This window comes from Macrobrachium rosenbergii, chromosome 55, assembly GCF_040412425.1.
Source record: "Macrobrachium rosenbergii isolate ZJJX-2024 chromosome 55, ASM4041242v1, whole genome shotgun sequence".
In the NCBI taxonomy this organism is placed as follows: Eukaryota; Metazoa; Arthropoda; class Malacostraca; order Decapoda; family Palaemonidae; genus Macrobrachium; species Macrobrachium rosenbergii.
Window position 1 is genome coordinate 31,545,268 of NC_089795.1, and position 22,058 is coordinate 31,567,325.

The 22,058-nt window shown below is 34.7% G+C and overlaps 1 protein-coding gene across 5 annotated transcripts in view; it reads right to left on the minus strand.

Moving 5' to 3' along the window:
• Positions 1-22,058, minus strand: part of shaker (Potassium voltage-gated channel protein Shaker) — a 650,071-nt gene that overhangs the window by 522,647 nt on the left and 105,366 nt on the right. The window contains exons 1-2 of one of the 5 annotated variants that reach the window (XM_067099781.1): positions 18,724-18,894; positions 13,496-14,135 (exon numbers count right to left, since the gene is read on the minus strand). The exons of 3 other annotated variants lie outside the window; for them this stretch is intronic. In XM_067099781.1, coding sequence (XP_066955882.1) covers positions 13,496-13,593 — 98 coding nt within the window. In that variant the 5' untranslated portion in view covers positions 13,594-14,135; positions 18,724-18,894. Of the gene's footprint in view, positions 1-13,495; positions 14,136-18,723; positions 18,895-22,058 lie in introns of those variants that run through there. One more of the 5 variants, XM_067099782.1, reaches the window with a different exon arrangement.

The following is a 22,058-nucleotide window of genomic DNA, read 5'->3' on the forward strand; positions in this document are numbered from 1 at the left end:
AGAAAAATATGTCAAAAACAGTCCTGACCGTCTAATTCTCCAGTGTTATGGATCTGAGACCAAGGCATGGAAGACAAGACATTGATGCAGGTTAGACTAAGGAGTCGATTGAGCAGTAGTAACGTGCAATAAGTATAAAAAATTATACCAATATCAATAATAATAAAAATATAAAAAATTAGAACAAATTTATGGGGAATTTAACGACTGCCAACGGCATAAGCTAGAAAAGCTCACATCTCATTGTGGCCACTTCCTAAAATATATGTAACGTACACCATATATAAAGTTCTCTTTATTATTCAACAACTACTGTACAACTGTACGCTTAGTCTCACTCTAAAACGTGAAGCGATCACAATACCCATAAAATTCAATTCCTCGACTGGCTGTAGTAACAGTACCGGTTGTTTTATCACCCTGAAGTACGCCGAGCCCCTCAGGAGAACTGAAATTCCTCTTTGTTTAATAACTATGCAGAAATCTAAGAACCATGATCTCTCTCGCGTGGAAGGAAACTTTTTTTTTTTTTTTTTTTTTTTTTTTAATGCCGCACGTCAAGTTATAATTTCCTTAAAATGAGTAATTTCTTTTTAAAGTGTAAACACGAAATGTCTCCAGTATCATACATGGGCTTCTTGCAAGGCTAACAGACGCGATTAGTATTAAAATGATTTTTTTTTTCAACCAATCAGAATCCTTTATAACCTTTGGGTTTATGCTGTTTCAAAGAAAACGTTTTAATTTGAATATCTACACAACTGGATTCAATAATTATGATTTTCAATTATTGAAATCCCTTGGTGCCTTCTTGCAATAGACCCGTGTAAAAAGTGAAAATTTTAACGGATTCTCACTCTGCATAAAGCCGTTTAACTAGAACATAATCGCGACTATACTGAAGTAAGGTGGTTTTTGACCGATCAGAACCTTTATTACCTAAAAGGATGCTTAAAACATTCATATTCCGGCTCGCCTGAATCTCTCAGGTGCCCTCTCGTTCTCCTTAACAGCTGGTGCTTCCAGTGATCAATGACAAAGGTCGCTGTCCAGTTCATAAATATTAATCTTAGATTAACTCTCATGCAAAAATCTTCTACAACATGACTCACTTCACACACAACCATCTGCAGTTATATATGGCACCCGACATTAACGGCGTCATTTGCGTTACTTTTCTTTCCAATGGAGCTCCCTTATCATCTATCCATTACTTTCTAGGTCGGTCTCTTTTTCGTCCTAGCGCTTGGGAATTATACAATCTTACCGCAAACCGACCGCCATCCCTTCTTTCCATATGAACTCTGATAAATCCCTTGTATCTTCCGATTTAATCAGGGAATATACACCTCGTACTTAAGACAGCTTCAGTGTGCTGCAACCAGTCTTGGGAGGGGAGTAGGGGTAGTGACCTCATCCCAAACAGTTTGGCTAAAAATATTACCTTCTACAGCCTCCCTTCGAGGAGAAAGAAGCGCTTATTTGAATAAATAAATAAGTAAATAAAGATTTTATATGAATAGATAGACAGATAACCGTAAAGCCTTTGCAAAGGACCCCAGGGTCATACACGTTTATAATAAGGATAAATGTTAATCTTGAGACTGCAGGACGGAAACTTAAAAGCGCAAAATTCGCAATATCATTCCTTTACGGTTTTAATAAATCAAGGAAAACTGGTAATTACGAAGAATCTAGGCATGATTACATGATTTTTAACAAGGCCCATCTGTCGCATCATGCATTTTCTCTGACTGATTTCGAGAAACAATGACGCACGCGAGTCCAGGACTGATGATTAAGAGGATTAAATAACTGCTGACAGAAGGCAATCATGCAAAATCACCATGTCTGGCATCACGTGAGCTATTAGTTACTTTATACTGGCAGATTGTACCCACATGTGACCTAGCGAACAGGTGCATACGTACTTTAATTTGAATAGTACAAACATCTTTCCCTTTGCTTAATCCAATTCTAATTAATTCATTCATTCGATGCAAATCGCTTTCTCCTGAACAGCTCCAAATATGTTTGGTCCCTTTTCTCTTTTACGGGTACTCTTATGGTTATTTTTATCTGCAAATGATTCTACACATACTACATAGATTCACAAGATAACTTTCTATTTCTCTCTCTACATACATACATACATATACATACATATATATACAGTATATAGTATATATTTATATATATACATATATATATATATATGTGTGTAATGCAATCTTTATCACCACTAACATTTTTCTATTTGTAGAAACTGAAATGGGCGGCAAACTAGACTTGCTAATATAGTACGAAAGTTTTCGACAAATTAATTCATTTAAAAATCCTCCTTTACACTGTGACAAATCTAGCTTTTGCACTAAAAAATGGCGAACTCGAGAAAAACAGCAGAGCAGAGGAAAAAACCTTTTGTCTGAGGATGGATGGAATTTAGGATGACTCTCCAGGTTAGTATCTTCCTTATCTTTCCACGTCGATTTCAACCTCATTTACATTTTATGACCATTGAATTGCTCGATCTATAACAGCTTGTGCAATGCTCCTTAACATAGGTTGCTCGATCTATAGCAGCTTATGCAATGCTCCTTATAATAGGCTGCTCGATCTACAGCAGCTTATGCAGTGCTCCTTATCATGGGTTGCTCGATCTACAGCAGCTTATGCAATGCTCCTTATCATAATGTCAAAAGCTCCTTATCAGTGTCAATTTCTCAGAGAAATTACTGTACACAGGCTAACTGTGATAAAAATGAAACCAAAAAGGCCATAGTATAGGAAAGATTCATGTGATCGGTCCTCTTAAAAGACAGACAAGACAGTAAGTACCTAACCATTTTCCAACATAAAAGATATACTGATGCCCATGATAAGATAAAACAGATGGTCATACCAGTAGGGTTAACTTGTATGGATACCGAGAATGGACGCTACTTAGGATATGTACTTAGCTTTCAACATCTGAGGTTACAGGGTTCGTAACTGCCAGACAGCGACAGGACATCTTTGGTCTCGTTCAAAGGCAAAGAATCCAAGGATGGTTCAGTAAAAAAGGTTACATTTAAACCTATAATCATGTAGAAACATATAGTCTTTCTGATAGTTTATTTACATGATCTGATAAAATCTGACATTTACTTCTACCGGAAATTGATAGATGACGCAGTAAAACCCCCAACCTCTAAAAATATATAAGACAGAGTGGCGAACAATAGTTTTTGTACTGGGGGAATGAAAAAAATATAATTTTATAAAAGATGGATCCAAACCTAACGTTGATTCATCTAACCTAACCTAAGACACAGGGCCTATCTGGTCCCCCGCAAAACTTCCCCCAAGCTCAAAGACCCCACCAAACATATCCAGGTGCTAGCATATTATTTAATGAAGTATATAGATGCAGCCTAACCATAACCTTAAATCCCTTATCCTAAGCTAGATCCCAGACAGGGTATTTGGCAGTGTGGGATCTAGCTTAGGGTGCCCCTTTTTGATGAATTCCATATCAATTTCTTTGCTCTTCAAGAATTCTGGTAAGGTAACGGCAAGGAGCATCAAAGGTTTCTGGAGGGAATTATAAAAAGAAGGGAAGAGGAGACACCGGCTTGAACCTTAACCATCACAATTTTAGGGATTACTGAAAGGAACGCCTACATCACCGGCTGGAATCAAAATCGGACATCACTCTAGACCCCTTCCCATGAGAAAGGTTCATTTATCCATGTTCTCGAAACCTGCTAAGAATGACAAACCACAATTTGTTAGTCTATACTGGAACGAACGATGAGGGAACTCAATTTTCCTTATTATTTTTTAATATATTTTTATGGGTAATTGGTAGCTGTTCATCACTCCTGATTTTCAACCATGATTTGCTTTTTTGTTTGAATAATCAAAACGGTTTTAAAGAAAAGGTCGAATTGCTACCTAGACCGAGAGCTAGAGGTAGGGAATCACCCTTTCAACTCCCAAACTACAGAAAAGTGTCTGAATACTAAATAAGTAACCTTGACTCTTACTTTTGCCAAGTATTCCTTGAGTATTATTTTATTTATGTTTTCCAAAAGTAAATGCATTTTTATACAAGCGGTTACAGTTGCCTCAAACATAAATTCCGATATGTTATTTATATATAAAAATATTGGAAATTTTAAAGTTGGTGTTTCATATTCTGTGACTGCAACACTCTCCCTGCTTGGTAATGCCCATAAGTGAAAAGCTCTGTGTGTTTAAAAAATAAAGGCCTTGAGTGGTCACAAAAATAGCAATTGTTTTTGCACCAGGCTTTCGTACTACACATCAGTTCCTTCCTTTCCCTCCATTGCTGTTCGAGTGGCAGCCTTCTCTGACCCATCCGTAAAAATGTCTTTATCAGCTAAGAGACTGAGAATAAGAAAGTGTTTCGATTGTGGCTTGAAAATCAACTTTTCGATATGAACAATGAAACATTTATTATTACGGATGCCCAACCTCAGACTCAAACTATAGGAATGACAACAAGACTTCTGCAAAAATAAATAAATAAATGAATAAACATAAATGAAATCCAGTAAGCTGTAGGGTATGACGTCGAAGTGTAGTATCAGGCCATTAATATGTCAAGAGCACTCATTTCGGGCCAGGGAGGATATATATATATATATATATATATATATATATATATATATATATATATATATATATATATATATATATACATATATACAGCGGTTTTAAATGTAGAAATCTCAATGTTGACCTTCCTAGCGATATAATATGGGAACACCAAGAGTAAGGGGATATCGGAATATTACCCTACAAGGAAAAATTTTAATTTAAGGACCTTTAATTTAACTACCAGTCAACGTTCCTTAAAAATGTATGAGTGTTTGTTCTGCTTATTTAGCCTTAGTTGGAGTACTGGAGTTTTGGGGATAAAGATTTGTGGAAGGAAAAGAAAAAACGTGACCTCATCCTTAGCCTGAAGGTTATCTCCTACCATGGCCCATCACAGGAACCTATAGAGTAAAGAAGACTTATTCTTTTGTTGTGATATGGAAAAGGGCCAAAGGTTCCTCTAGCTTCACTGATATCTCTTGTACAGGTTACTCACAAAACCCTATAGATCGAAGAGACTCCATCCTCTCTTTGTACCATGCATAAACATCCAGAGATGCTTTCCTAACTAGAAGTACATCTTTTGTAAAAGTCGATTATAAAAACCTCAAGCTCAAAGCGATCAATTCCTCCCGCTGGATGTGGAAGAAAAAGGCCACAAACCGCCTCTCTAGCTTAAAGATCTCTCCTGCAAAGGTTGGTTACAAAAATCTTTAGATCAGAGTGACCCAATCCTTCCCTCAGGGCCGTGCAAAAAATCTCGGCGATATAATTCGAGCTGAAATTGCAACCATCTCTCCCACGAGGGGCTAAAACACATTCCTCTCGATATGCGAGATCCATAAAATCCGAGTCTCATGGCTCCTCGACAGCAAAGTAACTTTAGGGATAAAACCTAATGGGAAGAGAAACTGGCAAATTTCCAGAAAATAGGGAACCTTTCGCCGATCCCCTTTTCACCAGTTATATAATGCCAAAAACTTATTACGTTTAATTTAAGGATTTTCGAAAACTCTTTTCCTCTTAATGACCATGTTCTAAGTATTTTCTATGCAGATGGCGAGGGATAGAAAAAGAGGAGCACCCGAGCGAAGTGAGGAGGATATTAATAAAGTAAATAGGAAAGGAATTTTTAAACATTATCTTCGACAAAAGAATATGTCATAAAACAAACCTTTTCTTTCCAACTACCAACATATTTCAAGCAGCATTTCTATAGAATCTATTGGAGAAACATAAAGACCAGAAGTGACTCACTGTGCATGAAACGTAGAGGAAATTCTTTGAAACCCACTGAAAGAATTTATCATATAAAACGAGTAGTCCCGTTTACATGCATACACATATTATAAGAAGGATTTCTAAATAAAAAGATAATTATTCACTTAAATGACCTCCTCTTTTACTAAAGAATATTAAAAAAATTACTAGCCACTTTGCAGTACGGCCAATTTGTTCTTTGCCTAACAGGTGTAAATCAAAAAGAAGGGTTATTTAATTCATAATGTCAAGTGTTCTTGACGACAATATTTTATTTATGCTCTTAAATCTAAAGCAGATACCACGATATTTTCAACACACACACACACATTTACACACACACACACACACACGTGCATATGTCATATATATATATATATATATATATATATATATATATATATATATATATATATATATATATATATATATATATATATATATATATATTTATACTATATATATATATATATATATATATATATATATATATATATATATATATAGGTATAAAAAGTTGATTAATAATAAGATGGGTTAAGTAGATGTTTTCTGTGCACTGGATACTACTCACTGGGGAAAAAGCAATGGATTATCAACAGAAGACACGAGGGAACTGAAATGTGAAAGCTGAATGAAAATGAAAGAAAAAAGGCTGGAGCTAATGAGATGGCTTGCTGAGGAGTATAGCTGATCTAAGAAGGACTGCAAGGGCAAGAAATGTAGATCCAAGAATTGGTAAAAATATTAGTCAAAGTGAAGGGTGTTAATAGGTTGGTGTAAAGTTGAGAGTAACAAGAGGACGACATCAAGGTTACTGTATAGATTTTACTAATAGGCATCGAAAAGAAAGCCCCTACATCCAGAAAGTGCGAAAGTACACGCAACATAGCGGTGAATGGCGTAATGATAGTAGTGGGCCTCGATTTACTAACGTGTGGGCGTATAATGAAGTTAGTACTGTGGAAATTCTAAGCTACTGGCGTTAATCCTTGGTCCAACAGTTAATCCATGAATGTAACAGTGACCTATGAGTTTTTTTTTTTTTTTCAGAACTAAACATTCTCAGCGATATATATATATATATATATATATATATATATATATATATAGAGAGAGAGAGAGAGAGAGAGAGAGAGAGAGAGAGAGAGAGAGAGTATGGCCATGTGCCACAAGGAAAGTGAGACAACACATAAGAGAAAAAATTTACAAAGACGACTCGGTTTTACAGAAAATAATAGGGAGTGCAAACCCATTTATATACTGTATACATTTGCGGGTCATCATCAGATGAGAAACAGGCTGTCCTGGATTAAACCAGGTACCCTGGATTAACCAAGGAGAGACTAAGGCCATAACAAAGAATTAGTGTTGATCTTCCAATTAAACACATTGCGCAGAATATATATATCCGTATTAAATTTAATAGAAATTTAATCTGTTACCTGTACTGATGTAGATTCTACGAGGTTCTGGAGAGTATAACAGACAGATATAATAATGTCTCTATAAATCTCGCAGAATCTGCATTAATACACTTGACAAGAAGAAATGATGCTAAATTTAATCTAATCCTATATACCCTTTACCGCTTCTGTACCAAATGTTACAAAGAAATTCAAAACAGAATGTTCAGATTATCTTAATTCTTGCTAATGCGCTAAGCCTCTCTCAGTTAATCCAGTATCTCGGTTAACCCACGACAGCTCTTAATTATTTGCAGACACACATAAAATGTATGATCTTTGTATGTATCAAATGGTTGTATACTCCTTTTTCTTGTATCCCAATTTTTCACTTTTTTCGAGCCCATATACTTTAACTGTGTGTGTGTATGTGTGTTTATATAACAATTTAACTCGAAAAATATACATTGCTACGAAAGAAAATACATTTTGTTATTCTTTTTCATTTACACCATAACAGATTCTTCTCTTACAGAAACCCTTCATAAATATATTAAGGAGAGATTCAATGAGAGAGAGACGAGTTCGAGAGAGAGATAAAAAAAAAGAGAGTGAAGATTTTTAAGCTATGTTCTTACACATGTTTACATCCTTGCCCGGCTTAAGAGATGTTCGAACAGCACACGCTTTTTGCTCTGAAGACAAGAAAATGTGCGGGAGGAAAAGGATCTTCCTTCAAAGAATTGATATTTTGCTCTTTAAAGAAAACGCACACTCAATATCTAGGGGAAACAAAAGTAGTTTTTCGTGCAACGTTTCATAAATTTCCTTGACTATAACGGTATTTGATAACATACATACTATGTTTGTTATGGGATTAAAAAAAAAAAAAAAAAAAAAAAAAAAAAATATATATATATATATATATATATATATATATATATATCAATCAAACACATAAACAACAAACACACACATATACATACAATATATATATATATATATATATATATATATATATATATATATATATATATATATATTATATAAAAACACTACACACAACACAAACATTACACATTACCTTATACATACATATATATATATATATATATATATATATATATATATATATATATATATATATTATTATGGCTTATAGTGTAATGATAAAAAGGAATACTCTTTTGCACTGAACAACCTCAGTTTTTTATATTTACAATTCATTCTTCTTATTTCTTTTTTTTCACATTTCGAGAGATCACATATCGAGGTGTAAGTCACAAGCTTCACAAATATCAAGCGATACTTAAGTGATTAGCAAAATACAAATGAAAATCGAAAAGGTCCGATATCATAATCTGATGGTCTCTTCAGTACGAGGTCAAATTCTAAAACATAACCCGTTTAACCTGCGGAAGTGTAAGTATTGCGCATATATATACTCGTATATATATATATATATATATATATATATATATATATATATATATATATATATATATATATATAATGTGTGTATGTTTATATATAAATGTATGTATATATATATATATATAATGTGTGTATGTTTATATATAAATGTAATGTATATATATATATATATATATATATATATATATATATATATATATATATATATATATATAATAGAAAGGCTCTCCTTCTTAGGTTTTAAGTTTTAGTACTAGCTAGTACACGTAACAATAAAAAATATCAATAATGTACTGCAACCATAGCCTACTTGCAATGATAAAAATTGAGGGTACTTACAATGCAGATCACCGAACAAACATATCATTGAAAACGTCGTACACTTACCTGAAAAGAAAAACAAATCAATTAGACAATTAATGCTATTAGCAATGGCAATGATCATATCAGGTTACGCATTCATTTCTTATAGTAAATGTCACAGAACAAAAAAAAAATTTGGATCACCCTCATATTCCTGATCACAGTAAGTATAAAAATACAATCAAGACATCAAAAGATGTGATATGAACATAGAAAAAATTGTAAGCAAAAGTGCCATTACTAGTTAATAAATATCCTTCTAAATATTGTTCTTCGAAAGCTGTGTTATAATAAGTGCATTAAAATTCCCCCAAATTATCGTATTATCTGTTTCAAAAAATAATATTCCACAGAAGAAGAGGCGGAAAAGTATCCGTGGTTAATGGATGGGAGTTAAAAAAAAAAAGTGGGTTAAAAGATTCAGCGCCGCAGGGAAAAAATGAGAGAGAGAGAGAGAGAGAGAGAGAGAGAGAGAGAGAGAGAGAGAGAGAGAGGTGGGGGACGGGCGAGAGAGAAGGGAGAGAGAAAAAAGGTTGAGGTGTGATGGAGGGTGAGGGGAGGGGGGAGGAGCAGATGGGTATTATCCTTCAAAAGTGTTTGAGGTGAAGAAAGTGGGCACGCAACTTCATCAGGTATACAGGTCCCGCTTCCTCAGGGGAAATCCACTGCGTGATAAGGAAAGGTGAGACAAAAAAAAAAAAAAAAAAAAAAAAAAAAAAAAAAAAAAAAGTGGGGGTGGGATATAAAGGAAAGGCTCTCTCTCTCTCCCCTGAACTACTACTCGCTAATTATGACATTTAGATAAATATATGATTCATTACCTGGTTTACAAAAAATTTCAGTATATTATTTAATGTTATGTTCGCTTAATACTAAAACATTATTTCAATTTACATGTACTGTAGTAACTCAGTAGCGTTAAACAACTTCAACTTTCACACTAGAAAAAATATGACAAGTAAATACTTGTAAAGTGAAAACACACCCACACGTGTATATAAACGCGTGCCCGCAAACACACACACATACACGTGTTCGTCCTTTTTTGCCACAATAATAATAATAATAATAATAATGTAAGAAGATTGAAAATTAACCCATTAATTTCAGTCAGCCAACATTGTCACTTTATTTTATTACCATATCCATACGAGTTGATAAATAAATTGGAATGTATATAAAGACAATGTCGAATATCAGCAAGCTGAGGGTAAAAGATGAAATAAAGGCACGTGTGAAAATAACAAAACTCTGTCAGATGAGTGTTTAAAAAAAAAGCAAGGAAAAAACTGAGACTATTTAAGTACGTCTGCTTCTAAATACATTGAGTCGAGCATGTTCTGACGTTATTTACTCCTGACACTGACGCCAGGAAAATCTTTTCATGAAAAATATGACACTGCAAAAATTCCTTGAAATTCCACCTTGACCTTGCAATGTCATCCTCCTCACACGCGCTGTTACCAGGGTCGGAAATCAGACTTTCATCCCGTCACCCAACTCTGCATAATTCATAGGCTCTGTCTGTCCCTATGACCTGCTACTCTTGTCATGGACTGGCAAAATACGTTTCGAAATGTTCTTTCTCTCAGCAGAATCCCTAGCCCATCACCATTTGTCACCTCGATAATCGATTGATAAGAGCCTGCGTGCTCCTGCCAACTCTGTTGTGATATCATGAAAAAACTTTCACTGTGGAGGTGACAGCAGAGCAAAACTGTACGAAGAGAAACGCTAACTAACATGAGAAGAAACTTACATACTGTAATTATGTTCTCTTAGACATTTGCCAATTTTCATCTTAGGTGATAACCAAGCATAGTTAGAAATGGAGACCAATATTCACTCCCTCTTTCTCTCTCTCTCTCTCCCTCATTCTTTCTCTCTCCGTTTCCAACAAGTACCCAAAGTAATTTTTCTTTAAGTATGATAGATCAGGCCACTTGGGGTCTTCATGCAAGGTACTCCCCCATGAAAGTAAGCCCGGAGTTATTGTTCTCCTGCATCTAGTCTGAGTATAGGTTGTAATTACTCCTTGGTTTCCATTTTCCCTTCGTTCTGGACAAACACGTATCTTTAAATCAATATAACGAAAGAAACATGAGAGAATTATTCATAAATATTATTACTGAAAAAGAGAGTAATTAACGTGTATAATTTGCATCAACTATGCATTTTCTTATCGCTATTTTACAATAAATTTATGTATCCACTTATTACCGATTATAGCATTCGTACTCATTCATTTCCTGGTATTTGAAGAGAAATGAACTGATGCGTTCCTAATTCGTAAAATATGTAGTCTAATATAGGAATATTTTTAAATATTAGGTAAATTCACTAAAACAAACACACACACATAATAAATATATATATATATATATATATATATATATATATATATATATATATATATATATATATATATATAATATATATATATATGCACACACACTCAAATTATATGTTTTCACTGAATAAATGGACCGCTGAGGAAACCTTTCTAGCAAAATTCTGTCATATTCATTCCTTCCACAATTGCTGAGTCCCGGATGAACTCCCTGTGACGAAAAGTACATAACATTAACTGCATCATGTACCTACACAGCTGACTCATCAACACTGTGCTATTCAACTTTATCTTACATGCACTCTCTCTTTTCCTGAATCTCAAGGCTTCCTTTCCAGTACTCCTTATACCATCTATCTGCGCTTTCTGGGTCATTCTTTCTTCCATCCTTGCAATATTCTCGAAATATTTATATATTTTTTTCCACTAACACACTGTCCGCCAAGCTCTCTACATATCCGAACCATCTCAAAAGGCATCCATCCATCTACTCCTTAAAGCCACACTTTTTACCTCTTCCCTACATTTGTTTTTTCTCACCCTTTCAATTCTTAGTTTTACGTGATTTTCACGCCAACAGTTCTTCTCAGCAACTTCAAACTTGTCTTTCGTATAACATCCACATTTCATTTACACACATACATACATACATACATACACACACACTCTAATCTCTTTCAAAATTTTTTTTATATACCATGCTAACTTCTTTGCTGCCCTTATTCTGTGGTTCATCTCTTCCTTCAGCCGACCGTTATTCATTAAATTTATCCCCAAAATATCTTAGCACACAAATCAACTATTACACTCGCATTTTTCACCACCCTGTTCATATTCACTGCCTTATCTTCCTAGTTTTCATTTACTCTTAAAATCTTACTTTTCCTAACACTTTCTTTAAACTATCTACTGTTACCAACGCTTTCAAACTCTTTAGCAAGTTTCTGTAGTTTTTCTTCAATATCCATATTATACTGTCATGTGGAAACATCAGCTACTCTACACTTTATCCACAGCCTTTTTTTTTTTTCAATCCAACAACTTTGCACCTACAATGTCGTTCCTATGGCTTCAAACACTGCTCTATCTATAAAGATACTAAATAGCTATGGAGTGACATAGCTCTGTCTCAGACTCACTTTAAACACCAAACCAGTCACTCTCCAACTTACATTTTTAACACGCTTCGCTATAATCATAATTGTTTTCTCTGGTTACCTAGCGACGCAAATTTTGAGAAAGTAGTGCGAAAATGTTTTGTCTACATTATTTCATTCTACCGTGAAAAGCATATGAAACGCAATTCTATATTGAAACCTTTTCTTCGCTAACTGATTTCTGGTGTTCACATCTTTTACCAAAAATATTTCTTGACTGTGTTGAGCCCTTGCATGGTCCAATTTCACGGAAACAACTATATTCGATCATAGCCTCTGGGACTTGGAAGACATCTGACTGCATTTTGGTCTTTATAATTCCTAAATCTTTTCATATTTTCAAAGGCAGCCGGTGAATCTTTTTCTCATAACCCATAGTAGGCAACAACATCCTAACATTTAAAACAAGATTTAGATAACAGAAATATTTCCTAACATTTAAAACAAAATTTAGGTAACAGAAATATTAAGTTCATTGCCTGCTATTCTTATAAAAACATCCATTACTCTATTGCTGATCCAATTTGATATTACTTTTCCTTTATAACTATTTAGGATTGCGAAGGATTTCATATCTGGTGGAAAACAGAAAACACTACACATTAAATTTATATGTTGCATATTTCTTAATGGACGAACACTATAGACTAATGCACTACCAATACAATATGCAATATTTATTGGGCAATTTCATTTAAAGCAAATTTGAAAATTTCTCAATCAGTGAAAAGACAAATCAACTTTACAAGAGGTTTTTAAAGAAAGCGGAAACTTTATTACGCGCACAAGTACACTCATCATTTTTATATGATACTTTAGTGTTTTATACTGTTATACCATAACATTAAATTAATTAATAAGGAATGTCATTTGAATTCCATTTTTAGGAAACTGTTACTACATCACCAACGTAGATTTACCTGTGTTCTGGAACGCCGGCGACAATGAGGTTTTGCATGATGGTTCTGAGTCCTCTGGCATACCAAGGAAGCTTGCTTGTTTCTGAGTCTCCGGGCATACCATGGGGATTTCTTGCCTTTTAGTTTGCCTTTGAAATTTCCAAGTACGTTATCAACAACATAAAATAATTCTCTCCTTACTCCTTTGTGAAAGTTTTCTTATTTTCAAAAGTCAAAGCTCCCAATATATCAAAAGATGCGTTAAAAAATGTGGCATTAAAGTAACGAGAACGAAGACACCTCATGCGTTTGGCACAAAATAAAAGTCTTGCATGGTTCAGAAAAATCATCACAAAAATATTACACACATATTGTATGGCATCATTTATGAAGGGACTATAATGGCTACCTGAGGTCAAGATATCTTCCTTCTAAAGGAGTCCACGACTTGACTTTTTCAAGCCATTTCGGAATCTGTGCGGGATGCGCGAAGATATCGCGAGATTTTCCGATTCATCGTCGACCACAGCTAATGCAGGTCTAGAGTGACACGCTAATAAATAATTTGTTTAAAATATTAATGTCATTATTGGGAGAAAAGAATTTCATCCTCTTCAACAATTCAGATAAGAAATGTGTTTGGTTTCAGCTGCCCATTCTCCTGTAGAAAATGAATGAAAGTAGGTATATACTTAGAGAAAAAGCAAAAGATATACTATTACGAACTCACTTCGACATACGAACGATTCGGATAAACCATTCAAGACAATAACTACCATACTGGTATGTATGTATGTTTGTATCTATGCATGCACGTATGTATGTATGTATGTATCTATGCATGCACGTACGTATGTATGTATGTATATATAGTATATATATATATATATATATATATATATATATATATATATACAAAATTTCACAATGCGCGTGTACTTTTCAAAGTGGTGGTTCCAGTGTTAACCTTAATTCCAATGTTTAGATTTAGAATGACGTTACTAGCCATAGACCTTCTAACGTGGCTGCGACCATCGTACTCGGCTAACAACCCTGCACTTATTTCTTTGCTTCGGTTAATACCATCACACAATGTACTTTGCAATAGACGAACTGTGGATGAACCCCCGGAGTAGTACAACCTGCTCATGAGAGCTTCATACACCTATATAGGGCGGTCACCAGCAATGCATCGAACACAAATCGTACCTTCTTCACACTATCTATCAAACTCTTTCTTGATTTTGCACCTCCTTCCCATTAACACTTAGGAACTAAGATCTCGTCCACTCGTTCCATATAACCGACCAAGCTAAAAATACTGATCCATTCTCTCACCTACGCTAACCTTTGAACTACCTCCACCTACCTCCACACTTCACTTCTCAACCCATCAAATCTTATTACAATGCACATGCTATGGAAAAAGTTTTTCTCGACAGCATTAACTTTTTATTTGCATTCAACATCCACACAAGTTGTTTGGTAGATCGATGACGATAGATTTCCGAGTCTGCTGGAAAAATGTTTCTAACGAACGGGGCAGGTACTTAAATTAATGCTACCGCCGAAATTCTGTTATTTGAGGAAAACTCCTAGGTTTTCTAAGCCATATCTGATTGTTTTCAACCGCTGAGACAATTATTTCTAAAGTTTACATGTACAGTTTCTCCGTCATAGGTCTTGTAACAAAACTTTGTACAGAATGGATCCAGTATATAAAATGTTTAAATATGCATTCATGATGGAACTCCCAATCATCTTTTAATCATGAAAAATGAACGATTGTCATAACTTTCAAAAAGTAACAAACAAACTTAGGAGATAATGTGCCCTACAAAGTACTGTCGGAAAAGGGTTAGGAAAGTGGATTTGGGTTCCCTAATTTACCTGTAATGGCAGAAGAATTTCTCGTCCTCGTGATAACTGCCTATTAGTTCTAATAACAGCAATAAACAGGGCAAACTTAGTCTATTATTATTGTTTTTATCATAATTTTGTGAAATACCGCGATAAACGATAGAAAGGGATAACCATATTTTTTCTCTATTAAGACTTGCCCTAAATATCTATTACGTATTGTACAGAGTGAAATAAAGATTAAATGCGGGTTCTTGAGTGCATCTAGATTTCGATTAATCCGCTGGACTCTGTTATGATTACTCAACAATCAGGTTCATTACTTAAAATGTAACTATTCAAGGCACAGCTTCCTGGATTTGCAAGAAACATTTTCCTTTACACACATTACTATAACTTGAATAACTATTTAGGATCTAATACTTGTACACATACATGCATAAATACATACATATTTATACTGCAAATATATATACATACAGTATATATATGTATATATTTGTGTATGTGTATTATGTATGTTTGTATGTCTGCGTGTTTACTTTAGGAAGCTTCAACCCTTACAAACAAGGGATTACATGCTTTCAAATGAGCACAAAAATGCATACCACATACTGTAAAAATTTATATATTTCCATATCTAACGTAAGGACTTTTAATACAACCTCCCAAAATTTCTTTTAATTAAACTGATATCATGAGTAAAACAGTTCAACGAATGATGTTCAGTTTTTCTGGAGATTAAATTCAATGATACGCATACTACCTAAGCTAGTACTAATTATAGTATTATTATTACATCTCACAGTAATGATTCTGGCAATACTGATGGTTATGGTGATGGTACGAATAATTTTGGAAGCATACAAGTAAGAGAGGGATGCAGTTTAGTCAGCGAAATTTGGTAATAAAGTCATATTTGCTGCTCTTGCCTATGAGAGAAGGCCCCCATGTTTGCAAGGTGTGGTATTCGAGCTTTACCATAAAGAGTGGTAAAGTGATGTAAGGTGAATGAAGTCTTCTGAGGTAGTAAAAACTCTCAATGAAAAATATATGTTTTTTATGTTAGAAAAAGACAAACCTACCAGCCGATCATTAACAGAAAAAGACAAACCTACCAGCCGATCATTAACAAGTTGATATACCTACGGTTAAGGGTATCAAACATTTAGTTTATGGAACAGCCACAACCAGACGGCAATATGAATTTCTTTGAAAGCGGGGAACAGAAAATGTTCTATTTAATATTTTTATCTTGAACCATGTTCAGTACGGTTTTACATTTGTAATTTCCATTTCTAGAGCGAAAAGACATTTCAAGAAATACAGAGAAAATGATAATACATTGGTTGAATGTAAAAACAGCACACACTAAACCAATCATAACTTTCTCAAACAGAATTATTGCCAAATAAATTCGAAGGATTCAAATTTGAAAAATTATAGTATATGCAAACGAAACCCTCAGAGATCGACTAAGTAATTCAACCTGGGCCTTTTTCAAGCTCTACAGGATGAAAGATGGACCCCGACACTGGTCAGCCGAGAAAAGAGAAAACCCCTGCAATCTATCCTTCAAAATTCATTCAACTTGCGAGTTTAAAGACAGCGTCGAAGCTGACCTTGCACAGACATTCATAGAGAAACATAAAAGACAGGCACTTTCACTTGTTTCCCCTCTTTATCTCTTACGTGAGTCCACCCTCCCCTTTTGCGCAATCAATCTCAGTTTGTAGGAGGGAAAGATTTTCGCTAGTAAACTGTAACACACGTTCATCAGCATTCCCGCCAAGGTCCTTACAACAAAGGCCACTTGGAATTCCACTTGAAATCAAGAGGTGATCACACGCCACTCGTGGACAAACTTCTTGTAGTGATCAACTCTGACGATCGTCACTCACATAAAAAGGAGGGAAAAGAATACAGTTACATCTCAAAGAAGCATTTAGTAAAAACTACAACGATAAACCCAGGAAAGCCGCTTTATTTTTAAACCATAACATGGAAAATGGAAAATGATCTACGTTTTATAAAAATATTACAGTCTTACCTAGAAAGATTACAGCCGTATAGCTTTCTGGTTTTAAAATCAACTGAGGTTTAGGTTTTGGAAAATGTGTTTTAAGTTTATAATTCTTTAGCATCCTGCTTTAACACACACATAGTAATTAAAGTTTGGTGAATCACCATGAGAAAAATTCACGAAAGATAATCCCACCATGCCTCATATTAACCAATGATATTAAGAAAAAAAAAACTTTCAAAAGCACACACACACACACCCACACACATACACAAGCAAATATATTATATTATATATATATATATGTATATATATATATATATATATATATATATATATATATATATATATATTTATGTACGTGTGTGTGGTAACTTATTTGATTCATATCCGAATGTTAACCATGCTTATTAAAATATAAAATTGTAACCCACAGCCGCTATCTTCATCTGAAGAGACTATTCCAATCAACACACTTCTTCCTTACGCATATATCATCAAATTATTTTTAAGTTCGAGTATTTTCGACATATTTTTGAAGTCGATTCCATCAAACTAAATCAACAAAACGGAGACGTCACAAATCACACAACAGATGATCTAACCCTGAAAGATTTGCAGCCTCACTAGACACGCGTTTGTCAATAAATTAGCCACATGAATTTCATTCTAATATAAACATTCAGGGGTAATAATAGGGGACTTATGTACCATAAAACGAAAAGAAGAAAGGTACAGATGTTTCTGCCTCAGTCTTATTCTTTCCTCATGTTCTATTGTTTATTAATTAGCTACATTCAATTGTGTAAGGGCACGCAAAAAATGTGTTTCTGCTCTTAAAACCTTCTGGAAAATGTACAGAATCAAATCACATTCATTCAAGTACACTAATAATGAGCACCAATGTAAAACATCTCATTATCATTAAATATGGATAAACAGTAATCAGAGTGCCACAATTTATTTACAAAAAACTCTTAGTATCGTAGCCGGAAAGTTGGTATAACGCTGGAAAACACACACATATAAATAGAAACCACTAATAAACTCCATATAAAAAATTAATTTTTATATAGCACTACCATTTACGTCTTCATCTACAGTCCTCGAAAGAACTTTTTGAATTCTCACGAGAAAACGTGCAAGAATAAACACGTTGTAATACAAAAGATAATTAAATGTTCAAACTTTTATCTTTCCCTCTTTCTTGATTACTCTTCCTTTTCGCAACTGATTAATCGACACGATATCCGATGATATCAATTTTACGTACGTAATGCTCACAAGTAACCATGCTGCATAACAAAAACAAAAACACAATATAATAATAAAATAAACGACACGTACAAGAATGAAGAAAAATTACTTTCACTATTTGTAAAAGACATCACTGCCACGTGTGACTTAGTTTTCTGTATTACACAAAATCTTTACTGCAAGACTCAGTCCAAAACCCACAGAAATATTCGGTTTTCTATACTAGTTCTTCCCTACAGTACAATGTAGAACCGAAATGCTTGCGCCTCTTTTTCCTTCTGCTGGGTAAAAGGGCAGAATGTATCACACACTCGACGCACTCCTTCTGCGACTTCGCCACCCCCCAAAAACCACTTCCATAGCCCCCTGCCCCACTATCCGCCCACCATCCCCGTCCATTCACACTCTCCACTGCTCCACGTCTTGCTCGCTCCGGGTTGCCCAATCCTGTGATCCCAATGCCATGTCATACAGGGGGGGAGCTGGTGACAAAGCGCGTCACACCATTCATGACCATAATGGACCCACGAAGGATGAATGATTTCTGATGATCCTGGCTGTCCAATTTCAAGAAATACTGAAGCGAGAAGGATAGAAATAACGTTGCCGTTTGAAATTTACTATATTTAAAATATTTTCCTAAACGAAAGAGCGGATCTGATATTAGGTTGGCGAATGCTACTAAAACATCTGTTTTTACATCGCATGTTGTCTGTTTACCTTTGTAAATCAGGCTCTCAAATTTATGTGCAGTATGAAAAGTAATTGGGATTGTAATGGTAGAGATCATTAATTTAAAAAATAAAACGGAAGACGCTGTAATTTTAACCTTTCAAAATTTTCAAGACGAGAAAATATTTTATAGCATAACTGTACTAATGAACGGACATACTCTATAGTATATGATGCAATTGCAATCCATAAATACATCCTGACCTACATACGGAGGCTGCAAACGTTAGGGCATGTGAAGTAAATGATGGTCTTGCGAGATATTACCCGAGAAAGATGGACCATTTTGAAGTATGTAACTGTGATTTTTGTGAGCTGTCTAAGATATGCATATTTAAAAGGAGGGGTCACTGGAAAGACCCTTCACATAATGGGTACAATCGTGATAGAGACAACAAGAACATGAAGATGACAACCAATTATTTTTTTTTCTCTCTGACTGTTTTGCGAAGCATCAACTTCATGGTTGTCACAATGATTTTTTGTGTCCCACGAATTTCTTTCAGATTGAGCAGAACTGATTAATATTTTGGGAAGGTACTGAAAAGATAGATGATTCATAAGTCCGACAAACAAGAAGAAATATGATTCAGGGAGTAAAGATGAATATTTTTACCTTGTTTCAAATCTTGGATGAAGTAGCTTACAATCACGACTTAAACCAAAGTTTCTAAAACATCCTGACTTCCTCACAAATCCCGGATCAGATAGCTTACATTCATAATATAAAAACAGCATTGCTACCGAGAAGCCTTAGGTAGGAACCAAAATTTAAAATACACATCCTCGTTAATAGAAAGTCCTAATTACTCTTTTAACCTCCGTTAAGTAGCTTACACCATATTATATAACCCTGATACCGAGATACCCCGGATCCTTTCTCATTATGGGCATGACACTTTACATATAAATACACCTTCGTTACTGAGATGTTCTAACATCCTTCCAAATCTTACATAAATGTATCATAACCTCCAGGTATTATGTATGAGTGGCTGCATCATGAGGATAAGTAGTGTTTATTACTTGGTAACCTTATACAAACATTGATACAAGGACTGATCTAAAGAGAATGCTTCCGGAAAAATATGATTCACCCGAAATATCCAATATTTTCAGTAAAGGCGCGTTTATCTCATCACAATTACTATAGGTAACCTGCTTCCAATTGAAATGAGCAAATTTTTTAATATGAATAGAATTTATAATGACCTGCCGTATTTCCTAGTGAAGTGGAAATAATCAGAAGCATGAGGCTAACATTCGCTGTTTCTTTCTAACTGCCATGCATAACAATTATTTTTCCGTTACTTTCTTTTTATTAAAAATTTATTCCCAATTCAATGCGATTCCTTTAGGTATATTCTCCTATCGATTAAAAATAATTTTAAACGTAAGTAAGAGCGTAATGATATTACTTTGCCGAGTCACAAGCCTACTAAATTTCTGGAGATTACTCAATAATGATGCTAAAAATTATAACTTGACACTAAGGAAACGTAAAGGTATGATTCTACAGAATCGTCATTCTGACCCAGCCACAACACAATCAAACTCAAGGTATATTGTACATAAAATGAAATCATTCCATGTAGTGGGTTATGATAGACACGAGAGCAGATTTTAGCTCCCTTTGCTCTGCAGCGACATAGGCGGCGCTTTGGAACGTTCAATCTCCCACCATGGTCCTACTGTGTAGGTAACTACGTATCTACGTTTTCGAAGGAATGAGTTATTCCGGAGATGAACAAAAATAAAGAAACAGGAAAAATAATAATAATATAATAACTCGACACAAAGTGTAGTGACTAAAACGTGCCCAAAAGACAATAGCTACGGTGGGTTAACAACATTGGTCCGCCCTCGTATGTCTAAGTGTCAGAATTAATTATATACAGCAGAAGGTTTGGTTATGATAAAAGAGAGGGAGGGGATGTAGAGATGAATGCCATTGCTAGATAAACAAAAAATTACATGGAGAGAGAGAGAGAGAGAGAGAGAGAGAGAGAGAGAGAGAGAGAGAGAGAGAGAGAGGGAAAAAGCTTACTGAACCTAAGACTTTATTTCATGCTCATAACAGTTCACACACGTACTTATTAAGTGTAATCAATGGTAGCGATGAATCAAAGAATGAATAAGACCATAATATTAATACTATATCAATATTATAAAAAATTTTCATTTTACGATATAAACTTCCCAAACTCATTAAGTTTATAAATGAATGCTTAAGAAATGGCCGTATAAGCATGGATAAATGTTATAAACTCCTCCACGCCGAGTCTTTCCTGTCCTATATCGTCCACAGATCTCCCATCATCTCCTGCTTTCCATCTCCTAGTTCTCACCCATGTAGGCTAGGACTGGGTCTTCAAGTTTTTCTAGTGCCCTCTAGAGCCACGCTTACAATATCATATAGTGGTATAGTTTCTTTGTTTTTCCATGATTCATGTCCCTATCGCAAGACAGATCTTGATGGAGAAATGTGTAAGTTTCGTGTGTAATTTCAGACCACTTGATTTCCAAATCTTAAACAGCCTGCAATTGTTTGCCATTTCTTTCACAACATTCCAACCCAAGAGAATTTATTTTGGATATCATTGTCCCTAATATCTAATAAATAATTTCTTCTCCTTTGTATACTTCATTCACAACACCAATGCCACTCTCTGAATACATGCCACTAACAGCACCGTCCGCCTGTTTTTCCAG